At 42.6% G+C, this 23,689-nt stretch overlaps 1 protein-coding gene across 19 annotated transcripts in view; it reads right to left on the reverse strand.

The window, feature by feature from the left end:
• DNAJB6 (DnaJ heat shock protein family (Hsp40) member B6) overlaps nt 1–23,689 on the reverse strand; it is a 68,534-nt gene that overhangs the window by 21,706 nt on the left and 23,139 nt on the right. For 9 of the 19 annotated variants that reach the window (XM_051857050.3, XM_089336871.1, XM_051857052.3 and 6 more), the window contains 5 exons: nt 23,612–23,671; nt 22,065–22,175; nt 9,983–10,114; nt 7,943–8,084; nt 7,067–7,137 (listed from right to left, as the gene is read on the reverse strand). In XM_051857050.3, the coding sequence (XP_051713010.2) occupies nt 7,067–7,137; nt 7,943–8,084; nt 9,983–10,114; nt 22,065–22,175; nt 23,612–23,671 (516 nt within the window). Of the gene's footprint in view, nt 1–5,993; nt 7,138–7,942; nt 8,085–9,982; nt 10,115–17,462; nt 19,043–20,013; nt 20,119–22,064; nt 22,176–23,611; nt 23,672–23,689 lie in introns of those variants that run through there. The other 10 variants (XM_051857051.3, XM_070077213.2, XM_089336866.1 and 7 more) reach the window with 5 other exon arrangements.

The raw sequence follows: 23,689 nt of genomic DNA on the forward strand, positions 1-23,689 counted from the left end.
TCTGCCCTCCCTCCCCCCACCCTACAGAAAATGTGCCACAAACAGATGACTTTGTAGGCCTGCTCAGTCTAAAAGGCCAACCACAGAAACGACAAATCCCTCTGGAAACCAAAGCCAGCTCGAGTATGACTACCCTTAGAGAATCTCAAAAATAAACAGTTCAAGACAATCCTGCATTGCCACATAGGGTCACCCACCCCCCCACCAAAAAAAAAAAAAAAAAAGCAGAGGGCAAAGATGAAAATCTGAATTACTTCAAAAAGTCCCGGAAATTCAATGGATAAATTTCAGCAGCAATTTCCTATTAAAAACTAGAGAGACTTTTTCATCTTAAACGCATTAATCTCTCTCAGGAACAAAAGCATAATCCCACTGTAAAGTACCAAAATCACCCAAGTGGGATGTAAGACAGAAATGCTCAATATCATTACACACGCTAAGAAAAAGGAAGGGGAGAGAACGTGAGATTCGTAAAAATACGCCTTGGGGCCAGCACTGTGGCACGGTAGGCCACACGCGCACTGTGGGCTGGGCATTTGAGATATCAGTGCCTTCCCCCATCCCCCATCACCCCATCAGAGCTGCTGGGGTGAGATGACCACACAGTGACAGTCCTTGGGTTCCTGACACCCACAAGGGAGGCCTGAATCGTGTTCAAAGCTCTCTGCTGTATCTGGGCATTGAGTGAAGGGATGGGAGATGTTTGTTTGGCTCCCTGTTCATGTAAGTAATTTTTAAATAAAATTTTTTTTTTAGTTGTTTAAAGGTATTCCCAAGTATGAGGACACTGCCACTCTCAACCACAGCTGAAGGCAGTGCGCTCTCTGCAGGAATGATCAACCCTAAAGGCAGACATTTCTCAACCCAGGTATTCACCGACGCTACGCCTACGAAGATGTAAGAGGGCACAGCGTTGCGTCATAGCCGGTACAGCCACTGCCTGCAGTGCCGGCATCCCATTTGGTCACCAGGTCCAGTCCCGGCTGCTCCACTTCTGATCCAGCTCTGTTATGGACTAGGAAAGCAGTCGAAGATGGCCCAAGTGCTTGGGCCACTGTACTTTGTGGGAGACCCAGAAAGAAGCTTCTGGCTTTAGATTGGCACAGTTCCAGCCACTGCAGCCAACTGGGGAGTGAACTGGCAGATGGAAGACCTCTCCTTCTCTCTGTGTAACTCTTTCAAATAAATAAATCTTTAAAAAAAAAAAAAAAAGACTATGCAGACACAAAATGTTATATGAAAAAAGGAGATCCACATTTTGCCATTCTCCACAAGATACTCAGGGCAGGCCCGACAACATCCTAGCAGCCATGGGCTGTGCACAGACCACTAAACTGGCAACTCAAATCCTTGGTGTTAAAGGGCGACTGCTGCGAGGGCCCAAACTTCTGTACAACACTGGACTCTGTCCTACCAGACACTCCCTTACCATCCACTCACCTTGAATATGGTATCAGAGTTCACCTGTGTAAAGACCCATTGTTCACAAACAGTGAAAGAAATGTCAAAGGGACTTGTTGAAAAAACCTTCTTTCCAGGTCAGGATGCAACGTCATCAAAGGCCTGGCATTACACAAAACCACCCTGGAAGTGTCAGGGAAGAGGTTATCCGCTTTGGATTAGGGTTGATAAGCAGTATTCTCGATGCCTGAGTAACAGGTTTAAGAAACAAGTCCCGCAGCCTACAAACTCCACAAAAGCTGACCACCACTCCGAAAGCCCTTGCTCTAGCTGTAGTTTCACCACGATGCCCCAGCCCACAGATCAGCAGTAAGCCAGGGCTCTCAGTGGGCATCAGACAGCCCAACATGCTCCTGGAAGGCAGAGCTCCCAGCACTGAGGCATCCACTCTAAGGCAGGAAAGGGCACCCACCCCATCTCTGCAGTCATGTTTCAGAACCAAGGCCTCGTTCACAAAGGGCTCCTGTTCACCCCTGTTCTTGAAGTGATTCCCTGTCAGATCAGTCTCAGCAATTGGCTGGCAGGAGGAGGAAAGAACATTTGGGAGAATCTATCCTATTAGGAAAAGGCTAGTCTGCAATAACTTGCAAACCTTAATGAACAGACTGTGAGATTTGGCACTACCTTAATTACTAACAGGGACTCCAAAGGAGAGAGAAACAGCCCAAGTGAAGACACAGCTCCTTCCGTAAGCCCTCCAAAACCAGATGTCAAGTTGGTGATCAGCTCACTGCTCTAAAATCCACGTTAGCACTTGAGGCATTTCTGCAGCCAGCAGTGAGCAAGGGTAATTGCCACCCTGGATTTACTCAGCACACACAGGGTGCAAGTGCACATGCTGGGATAATGTGGCGATGAAACACACACACAAATCTTGCACTTCCATGGTCTCCACTTATGTGTGGTTTTACTCTAAGACAGAAATCTTCTTTATTCAGAATGCCAGGGTAGGAGTAAAGGGGATAAAGTCCAATCAAGGTTTCCACTGGGTACAAAGTTCCCATGTAGGTCATAAAACGCAGAATGAACTGCTGGATGGTGTGATAAGATCACCTGTCATACTACACAGGACTTCAAAATTTTGGAGGCAAGTGTTGTGGCACAGCTGGTTAGACCAGCACTTCAGATACCCACATCTGGGATCAGAGTACCTGGGATCAAGTCCTGTCTCTCCTTCCAATCCAGCTTCCTGCTAATGTGCCTGTGAGGGAGCAGATGATGGCCTAAATACTTGGGACCCAGCCACCCACATGGGAGACCAGATGGAGCTACTGGGTTCAGCTTGGCCCCATCCTGGCCTGGTTATTATGATTGGGAAGTGAACAAATGAATAAATGTCTCCCTGTCATCTGGTCTTTCAAAATAATAAGTAATTCACTTCAATACAAAAAAAGCTAGCTTTTATCTCTGGAAATCAGTGGTTACAGTGGTTTCTACATTTCTGTGAATGCTGTCTGTGATATTCCCTCCTACTAACTTCTATGAACACTAACTACAATAGCCAAAAATAAATCCCTTGGTCTGTCGCATTTCAATTGTTGGTTCAAACCTGAGTATCAAGATGTACACAAAGTTACTAAATACTAGGTATACATACTCAAAGGTGCTGCGATTAGAAACAAGAATTAGACATCATCCCTGTCACCAAACCTAAGCTATTCAAATTTTAGATTTGCATCCCAAAGTGGAGATACCTAAAGCAAAAATGGCAGAAATCACACTGATTTTAAGAGATCAATAAATGGTAATGGAGAAAGAATTCAGTAATTTAACCAATGTAGGGAAAACAACATACTTCAGAGGACTTGCATGAGATTAAAATTCCCAATGAAGAAATACGATTACCTTCAAAAGTTTTCAAAAGGTATTTGAACCTAATGAGTATTTTTTAAGGGCATCGAGTCACAAGAAGTTCTAAAATTTTTCTCAATCCACAGCATTTTCTTAATTCCATTTTCCCATGAATATTTTAAAGACTTTTGTAAGACTTCTTCACCTCCTAATTCCCAATATTCGAATTGCCTGGAAATGACCTTTTGTGCCTCAAAAACTACCTGACTCTACTGAGTATGCCAAAAGCTAAATTACATCGCCCATGAAAAATAGTGTAGATAATAAAATCCATTAATTATCCTGGATGCTCTGAAAACACTATACAACATATGTTTACAAGAAAACTAAGATCAGTAACCTTTTAGAGTAATGGAGCAAGTAGGTAATCAAGAGAGAATAACCCGGAACTTTCGACCTTTAGTAGATAATTAACAAATTTTAATCAGCTAGGAAGATGATCACCCTACAAACTTTACCCTACTATAAAGGAATACATACTTCAGCAGACTAGGTACCACACAGGTCTATGAAGAACTTGAACAATGGTAAAGCTACTCTACAAATTTCTAAATTCTGTCCTTGAAGAACTACAAAACCAGGGTTGGCATCGTGGCATAGTGGCTTAAGCCAGAGTGACCTGTGACACTGGCATCTTGGCAGGAGTGCCAGTTCAGGTCCTGCCTGCTCCACTTGCTAATCCAGCTCCCCGCTAACCCACCTGGGAAAGCAGTGTAGGATGCCCCAAGTGCTTGGGCCCGTCACCCACAGGGAAGATCCAGGTGGAGTTTCCAGGCTCCTAGCCTTCTGGCCAGAGGGGCCATTTGGGAAATGAACCAGTGGAAAGAAGATATCTCTAACTCTGCCTTTCAAATAAATAAACCCTCCAAAAAAAAAAAAAAAAAAAAAAAGGTAAAAAGCCAAAGATGAATCACACAAAAATCACACCTTGAAACTTTGGAATCTGAGTTTACATTTTACAGATGGGAGAGGAATGTGAGGACTAATCCATGACTGAACTGAAACCAGCAGAGGGATAGAGGGACAGATCTTACGTGCAGACTGCTCCTTCAGGAAGGAAGATCCTCTAGGCAAGCAGGTGGGGCACAGTCCAAGCACAGAAGACGGACAGCAGAGAGTAGGGCCGAGTCCTTGGGCAGAACTGTGAGGATCTGAGAGTATCTATTTACAAACAGCCTTTAAGTAAGCATTCAGTTTCCCATTCTCAAAGGGACTCAAGGCTACAGAGAAGCATTTAAAAAAAAAAAAAAAGAAAGAAAGAAAGAAAGAAAGGTTAAGTTTGGACCAGTGCTGTGACAAGAGGCGATTGGTATGTTGCTGCCTTCGAGAGTGGGCATCCCACATCCGAGTGCTGGTTCGAGTCCTGACTGCTCTGCTTCTGATCCAGCTTCCTGCTAATGCACCTGCGAAGGCAGAGGAAGATGCTGGACAAGCCCTTGGTGCCTGCCACTCAAGTGAGTGCCTGGATGGAGTCCCTGGCTCCTGCTTTCTGCCTGGCCCACACCTGGATGCTGCGGGGTATAAATCAGTGGACCGAAGATCTTTCTCCCCTCTCTCTCGCTCTGTATCACTCTATCAAATAAGTAAATAAAGCTTTAAAATTAAAATGTAGGGGCTGGCATTGTGGCACAGTGAGTAAAACTGCTGCTTGCAATGCTGAGATCCAATATGGGTGCCATTTTCCAATCCTGGTTGCTCCAAGTCTAATCCAGCTCCCTGCTAATGTGCTTGGGAAGGCAGCAGAAGATGGCCTAAGTGATTAGGCCCCTGGTACCCAAGTGGAAAATGCAGATGAAGCTCCTGGCTCCTCAATTCCACCTGGCCCAGCCCCAGCTACTGTGGCCATTTGGGGAGTGACCCAGTGGATGAGGAACTGTCTCTAACTCTGCCTTTCAAATAAATAAATCACACACACACACACACACACACACACACACACGGGACTACCAAATTTACCAAAATCCAGCAACAGAAATTAAAAGCCATTCTTCCAAGTCATTACCTAATAGACTAATGTATCAATGCACATAACAATTTAACTTTCCAAAGCAGATACACTCTGGACTTAATTCTCCAGGAATGAACTTGATCCGAGTTCAGAAATCGAAGGAACAAGAGTTGACAGCAACAAGTAAATCTTTCATTTTATTAATAACTTAATACAATCAGCACTCCCGTCAATGAAGGAGCAAAATAAAGGTAATTTTCTTTTTAATGCACATGAGGAGGAGTGGATGACGGCCTGAGTAGGTGGGTTCCTGTCCCCCATGTGGGAGACCAGGAAGAACTCTGGAATCCCTGTTTTGGACAGGCCCATCTCTGGCTGTTGTAGACAAATGGGAGTGAACAAGTAGATGGAGAGCTCTCTCTCTTTCTGCCGTTACAAGTAAATCTTCAAATGTAAGCTTATCATCTTTCAACTGTCCTCAAATACTTGAACGCTTACTCCCCTCCCCCTTTTGTAAAGCTCTCTAAGATTTCTCGATTTATTCTACTCGGTTTCAGTAACAGTACACGAAGTGCCTTACAGACTCTATGGTACCATCATGAGCAATACGCTTTCCACTGAGCTAACATTAATGAAAATTTTTTTGCTGGGAAATGGCCCTACAGCAACCACAAAACAGCAAAACAGCAGGGGGTGGATTCAACGCAATAGCACCAATAACAATCTTACAGACTGAAACAAAACAAAACAAAACAAAACACCTTTATTTGTGCTCACACCTAAATCATTCCATGACTTTACCATGCAGAATTGTCCTCACGTGATCTTACATTACATATACCCTAGAAAACTAGAACATACTTGTAAGAACAAACAAATTGCATAGCTGTTTCTTCCCTCCCCCATAGAAATGTTACAAAAAAGTCCAATTGCTAAATCATTACTTATAAATAGGAAAGTCTTCACATAATCTCAAAATATACTGAAAAAAATGTAACTTAAGTTCGGCATCCACCTTCGTGAACAGCTGAAATGCTAATAAAGTGACACTAGAAGCCCAGGCACAAAATCATACACAGACACAAGAAGGCTACAGATCCCACTCACAAAAAAATGCACCAAACACATTCGCATTTATTTTCTTTTTTAAAAGCAAATGACAAAAGACCCAGTTTACCAGCTTTACTTTTTTGAACCTAAGCTTAACATTACATATTTAAACAATTGTCAAAACTTACTAAATTACCAGCTTTCATGCACAACTAGAAAACATCCTTAATTTATATTAAACCAGAAATGTATTACCATTAATGCATTAATATCTTTCACTACTAAATACTGAAAAAACTGAAATTATTTCTGTAGAAGATTCATCCTGGCAATGTTAACTTCACAGCAGGCTGACACTACTTGGCTCACATTTCAAACAAAATGGAAAAGCAGATCCATGCTGGTGTTAGTGTACAATCTTGTCCTACCACTACTGAAGAGTCACGGCTCACCTTGGATAACGTTTAATAAAAAAGCAAAGTGCATACAGAGATTTACAACAATTTTAAAGACAAAAAAAATGGTCCTATTATGTGGTCCCAACAATAAACTCAAAAGTCTATGACAAATAGGTGCTCCGATGAGCTGTTTATAAATACTTTAGATTAGGTACAATTATACTGAAAGTCGAGTTCGTTTGAAATCTTCAAAAAAATGTTCCTGTTAATCCTCAAATGGTGCTTGTTATAGTTTAACATTTCTGTTAAATGCGTGCGTTGAATTACTTGTTATCCAAGCGTAGCGGCTGCTCCTTACCATTTATCGTTAAGGACTTTAACTGGCCATCTTCTTCGACTTCTACTCTTTCTTGACCATTCTCGACAATTCTGTAGAATAAAATTCATTGAGAATATTTGTAAAGAAAATATTATCTGTGTATATGAACAGTACAAAAATTTCTTAGACACGAAAATAATTTTTAGTCTGAAAATCACAGCTTAAGCTAGTCTATTGAAAGTTAATCTTTCCTAAAATAGATTCAGACAAAAATAAATTGTCTCAGATACCATAAAACTGGATACTAAGTACATGCTGAGATAGGATTACAAAATACAGGTTTTATTACATAGTTTTTCCATTTTATTAACGACACTGAGAAGATGTCACCTATTACATGTCAAATATGACTCAAAATTAAAATTATTCTAGTAATGATGTTAAGAAGGAAACGCCCTAGTTAATGAATACACACGTAAGTGGAGGATTCTCCTGGCGTCCTATCTGGCACACACATCCATAACTCTCACCATGGATGTGTAAACATGGCAATGAAACATTATGCCGGAGGCCAGCGCTGTGGCGCAGAGTTAAAGCCCTGGTCTGAAGCGCCCGCATCCCATATGGGCGCTGGTTCTAGTCCCGACTGCTCCTCTTCTGATCCAGCTCTCCGCTATGACCTGGGATAGCAGTGGAGGATGGCCCAGGTCCTTGAGTCCCTGTACCCACGTGGGAGACCCGGAAGAAGCTCCAGGCTCCTGCCTTCAGATCAGCACAGCTCCGGCCGTTGCGGCCATCTGGGGAGTGAACCAGCAGACAGAAGACCTCTCTCTCTAGCTCTTTCAAATAAATAAAATAAATCTTAAAAAAAATTATAGCTACTTATTAAAAACATGAAATACGTTAACACTGTACCTCTTTGTAGTGATTTTTCTGCCATTAACTATTTTAGTAGAAGTTGATACAGACTTGAAGTTGCCCATCCCACTACCACCGAATGACGTGGAAGAGAATGAAGTAAGGCCTCCATGACCCAGGGACCCAAACGAAGTAAATCCTGCAGGCAAGCAGAAAATGATGATAGGCAGCAACACATCAAAGTTACCGAAGCAAGAATTACTTCAAAATGTACTAGTGAACCTTCTCATGTCAGGATGGCTAAGCCAATCTAACCGGCTTTGAAATGAGACCACAGGGGATAAAAATGTCAAACAGAAAAATCTACAACAATTTTAGAACAATACTGTAATTATCTGAAAAAATATAGAAATACAGTACATGAACATACTTAACCACATGACTATCACACTATATACACTAAGGAAAATTTTTACAAAGCACACCAGAGCAAACTTATCTTGGATAAGAAACTTAGAAGTTGGCCTATTTCTAAAACGTTTACAATGAAATAATGCATATACCTGAACATGACTCAATCACCTAAGCTCTGCTACAACCCAGGATTATCAATATCTGAAAGAAATGTGAGCCACATACAAACTTTAAATTTCAAGCTATCTCACAAAATAGGAGGAAAATTATTTTTAGTAGCTCATGTTACTATTCAATCCAATTATGAAAAATCTTCGGTTTGTAACATAAAACCTGAGGTGGTTTAGATTCTGTAAATCTAGTGTGTATTTCACACTTTTAACACATCTCCATTTGGACTGGCCACATCTCAAGTGACCAGTGCTTATTTGTGCTAGACAGTATAGTTCCATAGTGAGCCCGGGGCTATAAATGAGGACAGCTTCCCCTACATACACACACACTCTAGCCACTCATTTCTTAAATTGCCGGTTTTAAGTTTTTTTAACCAGCTTTTATACCTCCTAATCTATAGTTATTATATTACAAGGCACAAATGAGGGAACTGTACATCAAAAACTGAAGTCAAATTGTGTGGACTATTCACCTAGAGTGTTATTAACACAATACTTAAGGGGATCACAATTGGGCAGCCTAAATAATATATAATAAGCACTGCCAATCCTTAGCATCAACATCTTAAAATAAAACAGAAAAAAAAATAGCTTCTCTTTTAAGAGAAATAGTTAAATTTTTAAAAGGTGGCAAGAGAGGCAGGTGCTATGCAGTAATAGGCTAAGTCCCAGCTTCTGCCGCCAGCATCACATATGGGTGCCAGTTCACACCCTGGCTGCTCCTCTTCCAATCCAAATCTCTGCTGATGGCCTGGGAAAGCGACAGGAAATGGTTCAAGTGCTTGGACCATGGCACCTGCATGGGAAACCCAGAAGCAGCTCCTGGCTTCGGATCAGCCCAGCTCTGGCCTTTGCAGCCTTTTGGGGAGTGAACCAGAGGATGTCAGACCTTTCTGTCTTTCCCTCTATCTGTAACTTTATCTACCTGTCAAATAAATAAATAAATCTTTTTTTAAAAAATTAAAGGTAAAACATACAATTACTTTATGATATATGTGCATTATCCTAATGTATAAACTGCCTTTCTACAGGTTATGTACTAGTACCAGTGGCATATGGCTAAGTACCTCACTAGTGAGCTAGCCCGGCTGGTTCACAAAACCAGGCTGTGGCCAGCACTGAATCCTACCATGAATGCATCAGGTGGACACACCTAGCAAGGGCACTACTGCCCGTGAAATTTTAACTGCAAGAGGTCAGGAACATGAAGGAATTCACTGAGATTATCCAAATGAACTATTTTGTACTTGACCCAAAATACATATTGCCCCCTTTTAAGAATTTCATTAAACTTTGGCCATTAATAGTAAGAACAGAAGCAGGTTTCCAAACATAACATTCCTGGAAAGATCAGGAGGAAAATGTAGGTTATTAGACACAGATATATACATGCAAAACATATTGTCCATAAACTACTCTAACAAATGGAATACACGAATGCTTTAACTAAAATTGTTCTAAGCACTAATTTCTGTTCAGATGACAGAAAATAAATCCAAGGATTCAATACCTGTATCAAAAGAAGGAAATCCACTTCCGAAGGATGGAAACCCACTGAAGGCAGAGAAAAATGAGCCTGGGCCTCGGCTTCGGCTTCCTCGGGGACCCCTTCGGTTCCCAAAAAAGTCCTCAAATGGGTCTTCTAGAAACAAATAAAAACACACGTTGTAAAATCCTTATTTCAAATTTGTTTTTTTCCATGGGAAAGCTGTAAGAAAGAGAAGAAGAGTTAATGTTTAGTAACATACCACTCCATTAGGAATAAAAATTTTACCAAGATATTATAATTAATTAGCTTATTTATGGAATAACTCAAAGACTGATTGTCCCAACAGCTTTAATTACAAGTTTGAGTCAAAGCTAGATAACAGAATAAAAAAGCAGACTTATTAAAAAAAAAAAAAGCATACATTCACATACAAAACTTGGGATCATTAATATGCACTTCCAATCCAGAGGTTTTTTTTTTTAATGTGGCCTTTTAATAACATCTTGTGAAGACACTGTTTCTGCTGTAACCATTTGAAAGATGGTTTCACACTCAGGAAGTTGTATTCCATTACATGAAAGCTACATTCTCCAGAATAATTCAGAAATAAACACAAAAATGAATTATTCTAGTGTGCTTATTGATAAACACATATAAAGAGATAATAGTCAGCAAGTGGACGAAATGAAAAATGGTTATGTAACATGGCCACGGATGCGAGAATTCATTTCAATTTTCTGTAATTTTTTTCTATAATTTTCTCTATCTCTCTCTCCTCTCTCTCCCCTTCTCTCTGTAACTCTGATTTTCAGATACATAAATAAGTCTTTAAAAAAGTTATTTTAATAGAAAATACTGACACAGATAGACATTGTATTACTACTAGAGATACCAAATAAAAGTAAGATTAGCACAGCAGTTTAGTCTGTGTTGTGCTTATCCATCAAGGCATACTTAGCAAAAACATTATAACTATATACTGCGCTGACTTCAAAGCATTACTGATACTGAAAATAACTGTCCAACAGAGGAGTAGGTATGTGGATAAAAATACACTAAAGCAGATTTTAAGGATTTATGCAGGGCTGGAGCTGTGGAGAAAGGCAGAGCAGGCCTCAGGTCGCAGCTGTAACACACCAGTGAAGACAACCACAGTGGGGGCCTCACACGAAGCAGAACCAACAGCGAACCATCCCCTCCTTTCACCTCATTTCCAAAGAATCCAAATTAGCCCAGTAGGCATTAGACATTTTTGTGTCTAAAAAAACTTTTTTTAAAGGACAAAAAATCATAACTAAATGTGTTACCAACTACCCTTTCTGTTCACTTCACCATGTTAAGAGCCATGACTAACTGAGGTACTTGCTGACGGCACAGAAAACACAGGACAGGTAGCAGAAGATGGTTTTAAATAACAGCCATGACCACATGACCAGTTACAGAAACCAAGACTAGAACTAGCATGGCTATCTCCTCACTGTTAATGAATATTTCAGCATATAAAATGTATATTCAAGCAAATACTTTCAATTTCTTCCATTTTTATGGAACAATAAGTTACTGGTTATTCAGTTACAGGATTATCAAAATGAGTATCAGGGCTGGTGTCAGCATCCTATATGGGCACCAGTTCTATTCTTGGCTTTCTCTTCTAATCTAGTCCCCTGCTATGGCCTAAGAAAGCAGAAGATGGCCCAAGTACTTGGGCCCCTGCACATATGTAGGAGACCCGGAATAAGCTCCTGCCTCCTGGTTTTGGATCGGCCCAGCTCTAGCCACCACGGCCATTTGGGAAGTGAACCAGTGGATGGAAGACCTTTCTCTGTGTCTCTCCTCTTCACTGTCTATAACTAACTCTCAAGTAAATAAAATCTTAAAAAAAAAAAAAAATCAGTATCACTCAAGGATCTCACCTTCCCTAGAGAAAAGGTCATTGTATTTTCATGTTAGGGGGAATTATGACCTAGTTTTCTTTCAGGTGCTACAACAAGGGACAGACAGGTGTTAACTTGACTGGGATATGAGGGTATCCAATTATTTGGCCAAACATTCTGGGTATTTCTGGGTAAGGTTAACAGCACTGTGAATTAATAAACTAGTAAAGTAGATTGCCATAAATTCAAATTCAGTTAAACAGTAAAACAAAATTCTAATAGCTTCGAAATGCAACCAGAACAACCGCTCCTCAAACTGTTACTTGCCTGCTACCGTAATCATGTGCATTAACCTGAAGCTGAGGGGCCAGCACTGTGGCGTAGTGGGTAAAGTCCCCAACTGCAGTGCCGGCTCCCAAACAGGCAGCGGTTCAAGTCCCACTGCTCCACTTCCAATCCAGCTCTCTGCTATGACCTTGGGCCCCTGCACCCAGCCTGGCTCCAGCCTGGCCCAGCCCCACTTGTTGTGGCCATTTGGGGAGTGAACAAGCAGATGGAAGACCTCTCTGCCTCTTAAATACATTTTTTTAAAAAATTTTCTGAAACCGAGTCTCTAGTCCCACTATCTTTGATGTAGACTTTAATCTCTCCCTCAGCTTGCACTTCCTTCTCATGTCTTCCCTGTAATGACTACAAAGTAACTCCTTGCTTAAGACTAATTCACTATCCCAAAGGCAGAGCAGAAGGTTAAGGCTGGCTCCACCCTGAATCCCATGGATTTAGAATTCAATTATCACCTTTACAGTTCATATCTCAATACCAGTCTGTGAGTTTCACAAGATCTTGCAGTCCCTGCTCAAAGAAACACCCAATCTACTCCTAGATGAGAGCCCACTTCACCATCACAAAGGAAACAAACTGGCCCCAACACTAACCAAAGGAAGGCTGCAAGCACTATGAACCAACCAGGAATCCACACAGGAGGTGATCAGTAACTACTCAGCCCAGCTTTAACCTACAAAACTCACCACCCCCGATGCCTCAATGAGTTCGGGGATTAATCACAGCGCTCTGTGCCCTGCAAACTAAAAAACTCAAATACTTTCTTTCATTTCTCTAGTCCTCATTTGCCTGCTCCAAGTCAGGGAGCAGGTCCAGGTTTGGCGGTTCTATGGTAAAGTCTTCCAACATATGTTCTATCTCCTACTGGTTCTGTCTAGAGAACATTAGTACAAATTTTACACAGCAAAAAATATTCTCGGTCATCTAACCTCTCCAGGCAGGTCTTTATCATAATACTGTATGCTGAGATACAAACATACATGCCTGCACTATGATCAAACTCTTCCATTCCAGTATTTCAAGCACCTCATACAAGCGCTTCTTTAAAGCTTTGTAATGTCGCCGGCGCCACGGCTCACTAGGCTAATCCTCCACCTTGCGGCGCCACCACACCGGGTTCTAGTCCTGGTCAGGGCACCAGATTCTGTCCCGGTTGCCCCTCTTCCAGGCCAGCTCTCTGCTATGGCCCGGGAGTGCAGCGGAGGATGGCCCAAGTCCTTGGGCCCTGCACCCCATGGGAGACCAGGAGAAGTACCTGGCTCCTGCCATCGGATCAGCACGCCGGCCACGGCGGCCACTGGAGGGTGACCAACGGCAAAGGAAGACCTTTCTCTCTCTCTATCTCACTGTTTAACTCTGCCTGTCAAAAAAAAAAAAAAAAAGCTTTGTAATGTCCCACTATTCTTAGAAATAATAAATCCAATTAAGAATTTATAATATTATTAGCAGGATACCAAATCAATAATTGAGTAACAATGTCAAACTTACAACCGAGGAAATACATTGAGTTCAATGGCATGACAAAACCTGAGCACCAAACACAGAAAACAAACACATCCACAAACAAAACTGAGAAAACTTTCTCAGAAAACCGAGGAAGCATGAAGGTTTTCCCAAACAAGGACAACCTAACAGAACAGTTAAGAATGTAACAGTAGGGGCTGGGGCTGTGGGGTGGTGGATAAAGCCTCCGCCTGCAGTGCCAGCACCCACATGGGCACAGATTTCTAGTCCCGGCTGCTCCACTTCCGATCCAGCTCTCTGCTACAGCCTGGGAAAGCAGCAGCAGATGGCCCAAATCCTTGGGCCATTGCACCCGTGTGGGAGGCCTGGAAGAAACTCCTGGCTTCTGATCAGTGCATCTCTGGCCATTGTGGCCAAGTGGGGAGTGAACCAGTGTGGAGAAGACCTCCCCCCACTCTCTGCCTCTCCTTCTCTGTGTAACTCTTTCAAATAAACAAAAAGACAGACAGACAGACAGACAGAAAGAAAGAACGAAAGAACGAACGAACTAGTGAAGACAAAGTAACTCAAATGCTTTAATTTCAACACCCATGGAAGCACAAGAGCAAAAACTAAACACCAGAACATTCCAACAACCATGAAGTTCAACCACGGAGAGGCCTGTTTAATGATTTAAGGCATCCATGCTCTCCATGCTCTGTTCCTCACAGCCTCACACTATCAATTCAACTGCACACGCCCACGCACACATACACACACACGAACAGAAGAGAACAAAAATCTAAAGAGCATCACAGGTATTTTGAATAAACAGAAATAGTTCATTATTTACAAGTTTCAAAGCCTAACATCTAACTACCAGCCACCCTGAAAATGGGGAAATGCTGAAATTGACAGGATAATTGTTACGGACATTCTCTGACCTCCCAACTAGCCCTGAATCAGGAGCTAAAATAAACAGAATATTTGAAAGTAGAAAATGGCATATTTGTTAGGAAAAATGATAACCATGAGAACCACAGCCAAAGCATCACAATGAACTATGAACCTCAGGGGCATAGAGCCTTTGGGGTCTGTTTACTGTTTAATCAGCATCTGGAACACTGATAGGCACTAAACAGCAAACACATCATTGTCAAATAAATGAACACCTTCATTTTCACTTTTCTATACAATCTTTTACTGCAAGATACAACTTTTAGTTATATTCTAGGTTAGTTTAAAATAATGTCTTTTCCAAGAGTTACAAATATCTATCCAACTCTTAGGATTAAAAATATTGCAGATTCAAATTATTCTATTTCAAATGCCAAGAGGCCTGATTTTAGATGAGGAACCCTGACGACAGAAAAACACAATCTTACTTGCTACGTAACTTTCTTCTGGGACAGCAACAGATCTCTGGTGTTTGTGTCCTCAAATCCCAAAATAGCAAGATCTCTTCTCAGCCTCCCATCTTCCACCTTATTATTCCCTCACAAAACTTGCTGTGCCCATTAAACTTCCCTAGGGGTGGATTAGACAGCTCAACCAACACTAATATTCCATACACTTGAGAAGCCTGAGGCTTAGACCAAGCTTCCTATATTTGCAATTCCAGAATACCTACATGCACCTAAAAATGTAAATACTTAAGTAAGGTACATAAATCTTACTCTGAGGTGTTCACAAATTCACCACAGACCAAATTCTCACAGGAGTTATCTGCACTGTAGCACAGGAAGCTCTCTCTCACATGAGAGCACCAGTTTAAGTCCCTGCCTTTCAAATAAATAAATAAATAAATCCCACAGGAGATGGTGGGAAAACCTTACAGAGGACTTGGTCAACTTCCTGCTCAAGTGACTGGCAATCATGCAACCAACACTTTAAGCACATGAGGGACCAGCGCTATGGTGTAGCCGGTTAACGCCCCAGCCTGCATCACATATGGGCGCCGGTTCAAGTCCTTGGTGCTCCACTTCCAATCCAGCTCTCTGCTATGGCCTGGGAAAGCAGAAGATGGCCCAAGTCCTAGGGCCCCTGCACCCACGTGGGAAACCGGGAAGAAGCTCCTGGCTTCAGATCAGCACAGCTCCAGCCACTGTGGCCATTAGGAGAGTGAACCAGTGGATGGAAAACCTTTCCTCCTCTGTATAACTCTGACTTTCAAATAAAATAATTATTTAAAAAAAAAAAAAAAAAAGGTAAGAAAGCACACGAACCAAACACCAGACAAGGCACATGCCTTGCCTTCAGGAGGAAAAGAATATGCATGAATAAGCAGGAAGTGTCACTGTGTGCACAAAATCTAATTGCACAGCTCATGCCTCCTGGGGACTGCTAGACGGTTCTCATGGCAGAACAAAGGTTTCAAGAAATTGTTTCTGGAGACAGCGTGGTGCTGTGAGGGTTAAAGCCGCCACCTGCATCCCATGACAAAGATGCTCTTCTTCACATCAAGTGCCCTGCTAACGCACCCAAGAAAGCAGAGAATGGCTCAAGTGACTGGGCCTCTGTCGTCCACATGTGAAAACCATGTGGAGCTCCTGGCTCCTGGCTTCAGCCTGGCCCAACCTGGGCCACTGTGGCCATTTTGGGAGTGAACCAACAGACGGAAGATCTTTCTCTGTCTCCTCCCATTCTGTCACTTTGCCTTACAAGTAAATAAATCTTAAAATTTTTTTAAAAGGAGGCATTAACTCAATTTCTCAGTTCTCAATTTTAAAAAGAAAAAGAAAACCTTTTCCTTTTCCTTGAGGGTGAAATGGGAAAGTCAGAGGAAACAAGTGTCTTAAAATCAAGTACAGGGGCCGGTGGTGTGGTGTAGCGGGTAAAGCTGCCACCTGTGCCTCCGGCATCCCGTGTGGGCACCAGTTCTAGTCCCGGCTGCTCCACTTCCGATCCAGCTCTCTGCTGTGGCCTGGGAAAGTGGCAGAAGATGGCCCAAGTCCTTGGGCCCTTGCACTCACATGAGAGACCCGGAAGAAGCTCCTGGCTTCTGGCTTTGGATTGGGGCAGTTGCAGATGCTGCAGCAAATTGGGAGTGAACCAGCAGATGGAAGACCTTTCTCCCTCGCTCTCTCTCTGCCTCCTTCTCTCTGTGTATAACTCTTTCAAATAAATAAATAAATCTTTTTAAAAAGAAATTAAGTATAATAGTGACAAAAAGGCTGAGACTCACATAGCATCCATTCTCACTTGTCAGGATAATTTTATGTGAAAATGAAGGATTTTCAAGTGGTAGCTAAACATCAACAGGAGCTGTCAAAAATGCACACAGAACTGTACTTTGATTCTGAATGTACTCCAAGAAAACCTCTCCTGGGGCAAGTTCACCCCACTCATGACAAAAAAACAGGTAGAGAGGGTAAGTGCAGCAAAACTTACTGACCGGCCTTAAGTATCAAAAGTCACATGCAGGGGGCCAGCGCTGTGACACAGCAGGTTAACGCCCTGTCCTGAAGCGCCGGCATCCATACGGGCACTGGTTTGAGACCTGGCTGCTCCACTTCTGATCCAGCTCTCTGCTGTGGCCTGGGAAAGCAGTAGAAGATGCTCCAAGTCCTTGGGCCCCTGCACCCACGTGGGAGACCCGGAAGAAGCTCCTGGCTTCAAATCGGCCCAGCTCCAGCCACTGCGGCCAATGGGGAGTGAACCATTGGATAGAAGATCTCTCTCTCTCTCTCTCTCTCTCTCTCTCTGCTGTGTCTTACTCTTTCAAATAAATAAATGAATCTTTTTTTTTTAAAGTTACATATAAAAATGTTTTTTACTTCAGCTGGAAATTAGTCTGCTACACGCTATTAAAAGGCCCTATCTCTTACTTTCTTTCAAATTAAATGCATATAGGAATGTTGTGTCTATGAAACTTTGTCAAGTAATCAAGAAACATTTGTGTAAACAAATTACCACAGCACCATATGATGAGATCATGGATGCAAAACACAGGTCTACATGTGGGATTAATCGAATCTGGTTTGCCTCTCCCATGTACATTTCAGTTTTTCTAACTCCTCTTATCATGTCTTATACTGTTAAGTTTTCCCTTTGCTGCTTGCTTCTAAACTGTACAAATCAGAACCAAAACTTAAGGTAAACTATTAGCAAGGAACATTGCAGGATGAATTGTGTCTCCCCCGCCCCCACACCCCAGTGACTGTGGATATCACTTTATTTGGAAGGTCTTTATGTAAACGACTGTGTTAAGATGAACCTTTTGGGGTGCTCCCTCATCCAGTAATAATCACTCACGTCCTGATTAGAAATCTGGGAAATCTGGACACTCTGGTAAGTGCAGAAAGGAGAGCACCATCTCTCAGCCAAGGACCTCCTGAGGCCACCAGCAGCTGAGAGAAGCAGACCTACTCTCCCTTACAGCCACAAAAGCACACTGTGGCTGGTGCTGTGGCGCGGTGGCTGGTGCTGTGGCGCGGCAGCTGAAGCAGCCACCTGGAGCGCTGGCATCCAACATGGAGGCTGCTCCACTTCCAATTCAGCTCCCTGCTGATGCACCTAGGAAAGCAGTGGGGGAAGGCCCAACTCTCTGGGCCCCTGCCACCCGCGTGGGAGACTCGGAGGAAGCTACTGGCTCCTGGCTTCAGGCTGGCCCAGCCCTGGCCATTGCAGCCATTTCGGGACTGAACCGGTGGATGGAAGATCTCTGCCTCTCCTCCCTCTCTCTGTAACTCAATTTAAATAAATGAATAAATTAAAAACAAAAAAGGACACCTTGACCTTGGACTTCTGGCCTCTGTTACATTTCTGGTGTTGAAGCAACTCAGTTTGTGGTACTCTGTTAGAAAGTACAAACCTTATGGTATAGCCTTAGGAAACCCAAAGAGTCCAAAAAAATTGTTATTTATGGGCTGTGACTTCTAGGGGAAACCGGCCTGCAAACAAGGCAACAAGTCTGGTGCTTTAAGGCTCCCCACCCTTTTCTAGTTTCATGGATTCCACCTCTAAGGCAGCTAAGATTATCTGACCAAGTACAATCTCAAGATACTACCAGAAACTTTTTTATTCTAGACAAACTTTCAATAAATTAAGCTGTCTTATAAGAGACTGCGGGTGGTTCCTTTTGCAATTTATTGTTGAACAAGCAGCGCCTCCGGCTCCAGCCCGCTGTGCTCCTCCTCACTCAGCAGCTCCTCACACTCCTCGCTGAGCTCTTCCACAGCCCCAGGACTGGCTTCTTCCTCACTGGATATGAGCTCCAACTCCTCACTGAGCAGCTCGCCCTGGTCCCGGCTACAGCCTTCACTCGGCTCTTCTTCACTAAAGAGATCGAGCTCCTCGCTGGTTATCACATCCAAAACCTCACTGTTCTCTTCACTTGGGGTGTCGTCTCCTGTCTCCTCAAAACCAGGCTGGTCTAGTTCTTCACTAGGCTCCAAGTCATCACTGGCCACTTCCTCGAACCCTGGGAGAGTAAAATCACTGACTCACTACATTAAATTTAAATCATGGCTCAGAAAACATGGGCTATTTTTATCCTAATACAATTACACTTCCCTCCAAATCTGCTTTCCATAGTTCTATTTAACCAAATGAGTTCCCACTGCCACATTAATGCTTTTATGAAGGAAAAAGGTGCGACCACGTTAAAACAGAAAGGCTCTCTGGAGGCAGTTTTAAAGTTTAGTTTTTCTGCTCCAAAGTGACAATACATACGAAGACTTCTTACTAAGTCTTCAACAGGAGAAAGGGCACTAATATTAGATATTTTCCTCTCTCAGAACACTGTTTCACCATAATGGTGTCCAGTAATAACAAAGTTATGGTATCTTCCTAATTCCAATTGGCACATTCTGTTACATAGTTTTTCTCATCAGTATTTTGACAAGAGGCTTATTTTCATTGTCCCAGATTTGGAAAGACTTTTAAACAAAATCAGCAAGCCTCAAATATTCTGACCATACCCCAGCATTTCAGAGAGCAGGCAAGCAGAGCTGATTCTTAGATCCACATCTGCTGCCTTTCCCGAGAGCTTCTCTGGTAGAGGATGTCAGAGGTGGTCCACCACTAGCAGGCCCAGGACCACACCTCCCTGGCCACACTGCGCTAATTCTGCAGAGCCTGGTGTTCAGGCACAGAACTGCTCACAGTCTGTCCACACCTTGAGCCTCTCCCCAGTCCTCTGAGCCTCCCCATCAGTTAGAGGGTCTGAAGTACAAACAGCATTAAGGCTCTGTATTCTGACAAACGGGAAGTGCAGCTCAGAAGTGTCTTATAACAGATTATTATTGTTTGTGGAAGCCAAAACCCGAGATTAAACTTCACTTTATAATTACATGGAGAAAATCTGATTTGATGCTATGAAACGTCAACAAAAAATAAAATAAAATAGAACCCCCAGGTCCTGCATCCACTCTCATCTACCACTAAACATACCGCCAGCAGGCTGCACAGTTACTTCATACATGTAGTAGCCATGGAGCAACTTCTTTTCCTGAGTGCAAATCCTGACAGCCTGAAAATGGAAGTCACCTAGAACACCTACAAGAACGGATTGAAGAAATATCACTGCCACACTAATCATGGAAACACAGGACATGCCTACTGACAAAATCTGAGCATTCATACCTAGAATGAATATAATTTCAGTACGGCTAGCTGGTCCTTGGGCTAGTGGGTAACAACTTACTCTTTCACATCTAATCATAATCTCTATGGCTTCTTTACTCTAGAAAGAATTGCTCAAGGAAAATAATTTTAATGTCAGATTCTCCCCCCAAGAGAAATAAAAAACTCGCTATAATTCATTCACTATGGGACCACAGCCCTCTAAAAAAATTTTTTTTAAATACCACATTAAGACAGAGATGGGGATTTAGCATCAATAAACTACCAGGTGGGAACACCCATATGCCATATCTAAGTGGCTGAGTTTCCATGTTAATTACAGCTTCCTGGTCATGATGGGTCCCTGCTACCCACATGGGAGATTTAAATTAAGTGGAAGAATTGAACTGAGTCCTTGGCCCTGATAGTTTCGGGTATCTGGGGAGTGTATGAGCAGTCTGTTTCTCAAATTTTTCTTTTCTAAAAAAAAAAAAGAAGAAGAAGCAGAAGCAGAAGAAGAAGCAGAAGAAGAAGAAGAGAAACCGCCATGTAATATAAAGTTAGTAGATGCAAAAGTTGATTGCTAAGACTCAAAAGATCAACTTACAGACTTTTTTCCCTTGGATTAACATTTATCGACTACAGAGGTTAATTATGAAGGATGTAAACATACTATTTCATACGTGAAAATCTGAAATACTCCAGAATCAGAAACTTTTTGACCATTTCATCCAGTACTGTTTACAGGAAGCCTTCCCAATACATATTTATGGAAGCAGTAATTAAAGGAAACATGCCCTCAGCTATGAAAAAAAATCATTTTTCTTCCCCCTGCCCCTAATAAGAACAATCCTTTGCTTGGGTGCAACTGTTGACTCTGTCAAAGAAAATGCTCCTATGTACAAGAGTAAAGGACTCTCTCCCAGTAAAGCCATGCCACGAAATAGGGGAAATCTCCTGGAATTCCTATTTGAGATAAACTGGAAGATGACATTGTGCACCAGACCATGTACCTACCAGGGAAGTGTAGCAAGTTGTTCCTCTTCGTGCCTGTGCTGGGCAAGAGATCCACTTGTCTCCCCTGTGTTTTCTGTAGACACAAGTAGTCTGTTTTCCCTCTGGAGTGGCTGGTGGTGTGTGGTTTCTTCCTTATGTACCAGCCAGGGAGGGAGGGAAACACAGGATGTGCTCCTTCCTCAACGAGTCAGACCACAATGGCAGAAGCAGCACACGCAGTCCTGCCCTCTCAGGTCACTCAGTGTCAAAGAGGATCTCAAAGGAGCCAGCTAACAAGGGTACCTAACACTCCATTTGCCTGTGATACACCCAAAAGCCTAGTATTAGGCATCAAAAGTAAGAGATGCACTTAGTGAAAAATCAATTTCCTTGACAAGCAAACAGCAGCTAACAGTTGCCTCCTTCAACAAAACTATGCCTTTGCCTTAGAGATGGTCTTCCTTCTCCACTGACTGTGAATGACTGCTACCACGTACCACCCACCATGAGAAGAAGAAATGGGTTTACAGATCAAAGGCTCAAAACTACGTAGGATTAACAGGAACATTCCACAGCATATTCATACAGAAACTAACGTTCAAGAGGAAAACACATTTCCAAGACTCAGCACCCCTCATCAGAAGGGGCAAAAGCAAGATACCTGCAGCCATACACAGCCAGAGAAAGAAAAATTTTACTATTCAACTGCAAATTCCAAAAGTTTTCAAAAAGGAAAGGAAAGAGGCTTGCACCTACACTGCAAAAAACACAAAGTTTAGTGACACGGTTAGATGTTAATGAAACAGAAGGGCACTATCAGCTTCACCTGGGTCAAGGACACACCATACATACCTCATCACTAACAATCCAAGTGACTGACTTACCAAAAAAGTCGAATGAAAATGGGTCCCTTCCACCAAAAAATTCCCTGAAGACATCTTCTGGGTTACGGAATGTGAAACCAAACTCAAATGGAGCGTCAAAATGACTTCCACCTACACAAATACAAGCACAGCTTTTAGTTTACGAATTTTGGCGTTTTTAGACAAGTATTGTTTATAGGACATTATCTAAGTCATGGAAAATTATTTCCTAAAATCTGGGATTCTCAAATTGAAAATATGAAGCTTATACTGATTAAAACTATCTGTACCTAGAACTAATGACAAGTGAGTGTGCCGATATCAATACTGCTGAGAGGCACATAAACGATCCCTTCCCGGGGCCAGTGCTGTGGTGCAGCTGGTTAAGCAGCTGCCTGCGATGCCGGCACCCCATCTGGGCACCAGTTTGTGTCCGATGCTCCACTTCCCACCTAGCTCCCTGTTAACAGCCTGGGAGAAGCAACAGAAGATGGCCCAAGTGTGTGAGTCCTTGCCACCAACATGGGAGACTCAGATGAAATTCCTGCCTACTGGCTGTTGCTGCCGCCTGGGGAATGAACCAGTAGATGGAGGATCTTTCTCTGTGTGTCTCCCTCTCTGTAACTCTGACTTGCAAATAAATAAATCTTAAAAATAAAATCCCTTCTAACATCTCTAAATCTACAATCAGTACTTACTAGACACTGTATTTACCACCATTTATGAGAATCAAGAATAGGTTCAGGGCCATAATTTGACCATTGTCAAGCTGGCCAAATTGCTAATCATGAGATCATGACAAACCAAAGTCCAGACTCCACCTGAGGTAGTTATTTTAGCTTTTTTCAGTACAATCTACTCTTTATACACTAAATATATGTTGACATATTTGGTGTCGACCTGAAAACGTACATTCACAATTACAGGAAGGTAACAAATTATATCTATGGAATAAACACTAACACTTTGCAGACTAAAATATATACATATAGGCCGGCGCCGCGGCTCACTAGGCTAATCCTCCGCCTAGCGGCGCCGGCACACCGGGTTCTAGTCCCGGTCGGGGCGCCGGATTCTGTCCCGGTTGCCCCTCTTCCAGGCCAGCCCTCTGCTGTGGCCAGGGAGTGCAGTGGAGGATGGCCCAGGTGCTTGGGCCCTGCACCCCATGGGAGACCAGGAAAAGCACCTGACTCCTGGCTCCTGCCATCGGATCAGCGCGGTGCGCCGGCCACAGCGCGCCGGCCGCGGCGGCCATTGGAGGGTGAACCAACGGCAAAGGAAGACCTTTCTCTCTGTCTCTCTCTCTCACTGTCCACTCTGCCTGTCAAAAAAAAAAAAATAATAATAATAAAAAAAAATAAAAAAAAAAAATATATATACATATATTCTTAATTGACTAATATTAGCAATTTCCCCCTCTTCTCTGTACTTTAGCCCATTTTCAAGGCTATAACTGTATTTGTCATCACAGACTGACCAAGGAACTCAGTAATTCACAATTCAGAAACAGACAAACTCAACTGCACAGTCAAGATCTTTTGCCTCCAACAAGAAAACTCATTACATACCTCCTCCTCCACCATTTAATCCTTCTTTGCCATATTTGTCATAGATGTCCCGTTTTTGAGCTATAAATTTTAAAGAGA

The sequence above is a fragment of the Oryctolagus cuniculus genome, chromosome 7 (genome assembly GCF_051225735.1).
Source record: "Oryctolagus cuniculus isolate XC-2025 breed Fujian yellow rabbit chromosome 7, ASM5122573v1, whole genome shotgun sequence".
Classification (NCBI taxonomy): Eukaryota; Metazoa; Chordata; class Mammalia; order Lagomorpha; family Leporidae; genus Oryctolagus; species Oryctolagus cuniculus.